This window comes from Neoarius graeffei, chromosome 10 (assembly GCF_027579695.1).
Source record: "Neoarius graeffei isolate fNeoGra1 chromosome 10, fNeoGra1.pri, whole genome shotgun sequence".
NCBI lineage: Eukaryota > Metazoa > Chordata > Actinopteri > Siluriformes > Ariidae > Neoarius > Neoarius graeffei.
In genome coordinates, this window is record NC_083578.1 from 72,902,528 (window position 1) to 72,909,781 (window position 7,254).

General features: G+C 39.5%; 1 protein-coding gene across 1 annotated transcript; it reads right to left on the reverse strand.

Annotated features, from left to right (window-relative positions):
• Positions 1-720: 720 nt before the first annotated feature.
• Positions 721-6,967, reverse strand: LOC132893282 (uncharacterized). The gene is made up of 2 exons (XM_060932238.1): positions 6,912-6,967; positions 721-5,372 (listed from the first exon to the last, which is right to left on the reverse strand). The coding sequence occupies exon 2, from the start codon at positions 5,353-5,355 to the stop codon at positions 3,613-3,615; it is 1,743 nt and encodes a 580-aa protein (XP_060788221.1). The 5' UTR covers positions 5,356-5,372; positions 6,912-6,967; the 3' UTR covers positions 721-3,612.
• Positions 6,968-7,254: the final 287 nt, after the last annotated feature.

The following is a 7,254-nucleotide window of genomic DNA, read 5'->3' on the forward strand; positions in this document are numbered from 1 at the left end:
CATAGTGAAGAAGATTACCTTTTATAGTGAGAGACTAAGGGGAATTCATTTCCAAAACCATTTCATTTAAACACATTTCATTTCAGAACAAACTTTATTCAACATTCTTCCTATTAAAAAGCATTTACGATTTTCAACTTAAAATATTAAAAGTCTCTCATCTCATTATCTCTAGCCGCTTTATCCTGTTCCACAGGGTTGTACGCAAGCTGGAGCCTATCCCAGCTGACTACGGGCGAAAGGCGGGGTACACCCTGGACAAGTCACCAGGTCATCACAGGGCTGACACATAGAAACAAACAACCATTCACACTCACATTCACACCTACGGTCAATTTAGAGTCACCAGTTAACCTAACCTGCATGTCTTTGGACTGTGGGGGAAACCGGAGGAAACCCACGCGGACACGGGGAGAACATGCAAACTCTGCACAGAAAGGCCCTCGCCGGCCATGGGGCTCGAACCCGGACCTTCTTGCTGTGAGGCGACAGTGCTAACCACTACACCACCGTACTGCCCCATGTAGTTTGTATGATGTATAAATAAGAAATAAGAATTACATACACTCCACAAGCCTTTTAAAATGTAGTCGGTTGCCTTGCACCTTATTTTGGGATTTTTCTGCATGAATGTTGGAGGATCCAGTATCAATGTCTATAATAATTAAATACTTTGAAAAGTATAACAGAGATGGAAAAAGTTTATTGATTAATGTTGTGTTTTATTGAACAATTACAGCAAAAACATTGTATCCACTATATAAGACACAACCAGAAAAAACTCTTAATTTCGTATCTACTTAATTAACAAAACATGCAAATGAGTTCCAGAATGCAATATCTTCTTTTTTCATTGGTGACGTGCATTTAGAACTTGCTCTCCACAGTATGCTGTAGTAACATACAGTTACCGGAAGAAAAAAAAAAAACATTGTTTAATTTAAGTAAAACAAAAGTAATAGGAAAATTAAAAATAAAGAAAAGACTTACTGACTTTAATTGCTTGATGTTTACACTCAGAAGTTAAACTGGATTCAAGCTCAAAATAAACTTGAACAAATAAAAAGCTGAATATGTATCTTTGTAAAATGAAAATTGATTTATATCATTTTTCTCTCAGATAACACAGTATTCTAGCTCTGCAAAGCTGTGCTGCTTATTCTAGTTTCCTGATTTTGTTTTCAGCCATTCTGTCACTCTGTCATACAAGTCAGTGGGTTTCTTTGATCTTAAACCCTTCTTGTGGTTTTATACATTGTGTGATTTTGTATACATTGTATAATGAGAAGAAACAATAAAAACAGTTTAATGTTTTGTCTATTTAATTAACAAAACATGTAAATGATCTTCAGAATGCATTAAATTCAAACCTCTTTTGTCACTTGTATTTAGAACTTGCTATAGATAATATGCTGTAGTAACATACTTGCACTTAACCAGAAAAAAAATCCCATTTACTTTAATCCAAGAAAAACAAAAGTAAAATAGTAAAAAGTAGGAATATTGAAGCTAAAGAAAATACTTATCTGACTTTAATCACCTGATATATAAACTCAGAATTTAAGCTTGATTTAAAGGGGACATATTATGAAAAACTCACTTTTTCAGTGCTTCTGCGCATACATTTGGGTATCTGGCGTTCCGACCAACCCACAAACTCTGAAATAAGACGACCCAGTCAGCTTGTTTTGTTCTGCTTATTTCAGAAAGCATGCTTCAGAAAACTGTGCCGATTTGGAGCTCCTTTCTATGTCACAAGAGGAGCTCATTAGAATTTTACCGCCCCTTCATCTGAGTATCTCCACTCATGGATTGAGAACTGCTTTTCCGAATGAAGAGTCATGAGGAAAGTGCTACCTGACTGGCCAGCAGAAGAGGGAGGTGGGGTGAGCAGTGGCTCATTATCATTTAAAGGAACAGTCACTCAAATCGGCCATTTTGAACAGGGCTGTTTCGACAGGGTGAGAAGGTGCTGTGGTGCTTTATCTTTGTAGTATTTTGACCAAAGTACGTCACAGACATTTCATTAAGACCTGAGGGAACTGTGTCAACTTATGGAAAAGGGGCATAATATGCCACCTTTAAGATCGAAATAAACTCTAACAAATAAAACTTTAAGTAATTTTCTTTGCAAAAAGTACCTGTTCTCTCAGGTACCACATAATTCTAGCACTATACAACTGTGCTTCTTTTTCCAGTTTTCCAATTTTGTGTGTCGTGTCCCCCCCAAATTTTTTTCATATTTATTTAAACCGGGGGTCGGCAACCCGCGGCTCCAGAGCCGCATGCGGCTCTTTAGCACCCGCCTAGTGGCTCCCTGGAGCTTTTTCAAAAATGTGTGAAAATGGAAAAAGAATGATTGATTGATTTTTTTTTTAATATGGTTTCTTAGGGGGAAAACCTGACGCAAACATTCTTATGCTGTAAAAATGTATGTAGTATATTTAAAATACCGAATTTCAGAATTGCGCCAAATAGCAGAATTGCGTCATAGCCCTGCGACACACAGTGACAGGCGAGTGGCTGTTGTAAACAAACGGTTGTGTGTGATGGGCAATGGATCCAAAAGGCAAAAAGAGAAAGATTGCTGATGAGAACAGAGGATTTAAGGAAGAATGGACAGAAACGTTTGCTTTCATTGCCAATGCTGAAGGATTGCCTGCATGTTTGATTTGCAATGAGAAGTTGTCAAATAACAAGAAGAGCAATTTGGAGCAACAGTTCCAGCTAAAACATGCTAAATTCCTTGCACTGACTTAGGCTACTTGGCATTTGCAGTAAACGAAAGAGAAGAGGATAATGCACAGAAATCGAACTTTAACTGTCTTATTTTAATTTTATTAATTTCGCTGTTCTACTGTGTTGTATTTTTTAAGCACGCTGCCTTTTAATTGCAGGCTGTTTTATTACTTGTTTGTGATTGTAGCCTATGTATTTGTGTCTGACGCCACGTAAGCGGGAGAATTAAAAAGGATTGTTTTATTTACTCATTTGCACTGACTTAGGCTACTTAACTTGGCATTTTCGGAAAACTAAAGAAAATAGGATAATGCACAGAAATTGAAATTAAACTGGCTTATTTTCATTTTATATAGTCTACTTCCCTTTTCAAAAGGCTGCTGTTTTATTTTTATAATTGCAGGCTGCGTTTTAACAGCAGGCTGCGTGTTATTGCACTCTGTTGCCCAGATAAGGGGGAAAGAGAGGAGTTGTATTGAGGTTTGAAGAGGACTGCATTTCATTTCCATACTAAGGTCTGAAATTACAGGAGGCCTATTATGCACATCCCATTGTGTTTTTTTTTCTCGAATCCTCAAAATAAAAAAAAGACACCGAAAATCTGTATTTCTATTTCTTGTATTTCTATAATTTAATCAATGCAACAAAACATAAAACATTAATATTGTAATGGAAGTTAAACTTGAAGCACCAAATATCGTAGGCTACAGCAGCGTAGTCACGTGGTGCGTCATTCTCTCCAGGATGCGCTGCAGGGAAAATAAACATTTAATCATGAATGCTCATTTTGTATTTGTAGCCTACTTAGTCATTTTAATAGTAGGCTTATATAGCTAATATACTGACAGCCTATGTTGCCTTCATATTAGGCTTTTAATTTTTTGCGGCTCCAGACAGGTATGGTTTTTGTTTTCTTGGGCCAATATGGCTCTTTGAACATTTTGGGTTGCCGACCATTGATTTAAACCATTGTTTCATATTAAATATGCCATTAAATTTCTGAACTGCTGTTCTGACGAATTCCTGATAACTGTTCTCCTGCTCAGTGAGTGGTTCTCCCTTCTCCACCTTCTGCAGAATCACAGCACCTTTCTTTATCTCCTCCAACTCAGCAATGCGCTTTAAGTACCCTTCTTTGGCTGTCTGCTTCTCAGACTCAATCAGTAGTTCAATGTAATCTGGTGTGGACAAGGGATCTGGGCGAAGAGCAATTTCCTTCAGACGCGCCAGGCTTTTGGCAAGTTTCTCACTCAGCTCCAACACTTGAACTTGTACATACTCATATTCCTTTCGCAACTGCTTAATGATTTTCTCTATTGACATATTTTTCCCCAAAGCCTCTTGATATTGCTTTTTTAGATTTGCATATGTCCTTCTCTCTTTTACTTTTTCAGTTTCAAATCTGTATGGCATGTTATGATGCACATTCCAGATGCATTTACCAGGACACACTGTACAGCTGCCATTTGTCATTGCTGCACAACGGCTTTTATTTTCATCCTCTGGAATTGCACATGGGTAATGGCAGGTGTAGTTGCAGGCATGGCAATTTGTTACAAATTCACCCTTTTCAAGGTCAATCTTCTTACTCTTTTCTACTTCAACCTCATATTCAAAATTTTCATTTTCCTTTATGACAGTTTGGTTCTGTTCCAGTGCTGCTGCTGTCATTTTGATTTCCTCAAGTTTGTTCAAACCAGTTTGGATGAGTGGCTGCACTCCAGCTACTACTGCCTCCAGGTTTTTGCGTTCAGACAGAACTTCTTTTGTGAGCTGAAGACTTTTGGTCTCCATTTTCTGCAGGTGATCAAAGAATCGTTTCATGCTTCCTTTTCCCATTTTCCAGAACATTTCATCAAAGTTGTCTTCTTCATCCAGCTCTTTATTCTGAGCAAAAAGTGCAGAATTGTTGAATTTGAAATGAAGAAATGTTCCATCTTCCTTTTTTGCACAAGGAATATCAGCAGCTTTAACGGCCTCGAGTACAGGAGGTTTCTGCCCATCAGCAAAGGTGATCATAATGGTGATATTGTTTGCAATGTCCTTTCCAAAGATGGAAAGAATAGCTTCAAAAATGTATTTCTGGCTTTGGGTTAGTCGAGCTAAAGCTGACTGTACCACAAAACAAACAGCATCAAGGCCAAGAATGCCATAATCATCTGAGAAGAACTTCCTGATCTTCTCAGTGATCATCTTGTCTTGTGTGATTCCCCTTGTGTCTCCAAACCCTGGTGTGTCGATGATCGTGACTGAATAGGGAACTCGGAAGCCATCTTGATGGTGAATCTGATATGCTGTAACTTCTGAAGTCTGGCTCTCAGCTTGTGTTTTGTTGGTCTGTTCATCGATCAGTTTAAATCTGTGTGAATCACTCCACTCCACTCCCAGTATGTAGTTGATCATGCCATTAATGAGAGTGCTCTTTCCTGAGCCAGTGGCACCCAGGAGCATTATTGTTTTGTTTGGTTGATTAAAATTATCTGAACCAAAGTCTTTTTTGTGAAGATCATCTCTTCCTTTGTCCTTTAGATTCAGTCGGTACACTGAAGGATTACCAGTGCTTAGTTTAGTGTAGTTATTATTGTATGCAATTTTGGCTTCCACGTTGTTGCTCATTTTGCTCTGGTGGTTGTCTGATAAATATGAAGGGATATAAAAAAGAAAATGTTAGAGCTCATGAAAAGGGTTAAAACTGATTGTGAAGTCATGAAGTAGTAGTTCCTTATCATCATCTCATAACTCTCTCACTCACACTGTTTAGGAATTTATCCAGCAAATTATTCTTACACCAGATCTGTAAGTGAAATCTACTCCTATTATTGCAAGAATTTCACTATGCCAGCAGATTGCTGGATTTTTGTGGACATCTGGGCACCATACCTCAACACATCTGTTATAACCCTAGACTGTAAAAATAATGGGCAAAGCCTGTGTGACGTCACTCACAGGATTTCTGGAGAGCGGGTCTGAAGCTCAAATAAGGAGGCTACGGGCATTGCCATCTTGGCACCGCCTGACTCCCCCTAACTCCTGCATAGTTAATAAATTGAGAAATGGGCGGGGATACTGAAGCCTGGCTGCTGGAATAGTACGGCTGGTGAACTTTGGAATGTTATCAGATTGGATTTGGCTACATACGGCTCCCTATGGGCGGCATAGTGATGTGGTGGTTAGCGCTGTCACCTCACAGCAAGAAGGTCCTGGGTTCGAGCCCAGCAGCAGACGAGCACCTTTCTGTGTGGAGTTTGCATGCTCTCCCTGTGTCCGCGTGGGTTTCCTCAGGTGCTCTGGTTTCCCCCACAGTCCAAAGGCATGCAGGTTAGACTAATTGGTGGCTCTAAATTGACCGCAGGTGTGAGTGTGAATGGTTGTTTGTCTCTATGTGTCAGCCCTGTGATGATCTGGCGACTTGTCCAGGGTGTACCCCGCCTCTCGCCCATTGTCAGTTGGGATAGGCTCCAGCTTGCCTGTGACCCTGTGGAACAGGATAAGCGGCTACAGATAATGGATGGATGGATGGATGGCTCCCTATAATCTGCATTACCAAATTCTACAGTCATATGAGTTTGGGAGTTTGTATTTTTACAGACTGAGCAGTGGTTCAGGTGCTGGCATATAAACTGTGACAGGCATTAAACATCAATGATATAGCCTCATTAACAATGTCCAGCTCATCCAGTCATAGTTAAAACATCCTGATTAGCGTTTTTTGTTAAGCAATTTATACTTCTTTTCGACTTGCGCAGCACACAACATGAAACATCACATAAAAGCCACTATGATTAACACAATGTGTTCTCCACACGGATTTGGTGCTGCACACATCGCGATCACAGCACAAAATAATGTCGGTCAGCACCTTTTTAGGCAAAACTAGTCAAAATTTTGGGGCTCTCCTGCAGGGGCGCCACCAGAAATTTTGGGCCCCATGAAAGGTTAGAATTTTGGGCCCCCCAACTTTGCCCACCCTCGTCACAATTGCACTATTGTCATTATTTGACTTTTGATAGCCCATGGACCTTGAGTTTGTGACTTTATTACATTTTATGTATTAACCTACCAGGGACTAGATGAAAACTGGTCAGTGACTAATTCTGGTGCATTTACAATCACAAATGAAAATTCAAAGATTTTTCAATCCTAAAGCATTTATGGGTTGTATTGCTGCTTACCTCCTTCTCCAAAGGGGGGTTCAGTGGTTTGGTAGGGCGGAGGTCCCCCTGAGGCTGAATCTGTGCATATTTAGAGCACTCCATTAGTTATGAAACTGGTTATTAGCACCAGCATAATGTAATATTTCATCTTGTTTATCACACAAGTCAGTTCAGTTATTAAAATGGAAAAAATGTCACTGTACAAACTGTAAAACTGTTCTCTTGATAGGCTAATCCAACCACGTTCATACTGTTCATTTACCATTTGCTAATATTTTGAACACACGTGAGCGATAGCTACCTTTCTTTGGGAAAAACTGAGTGACCAGTTGCCTGCCTCTCCGGTCCCTCTCAGCTTTCA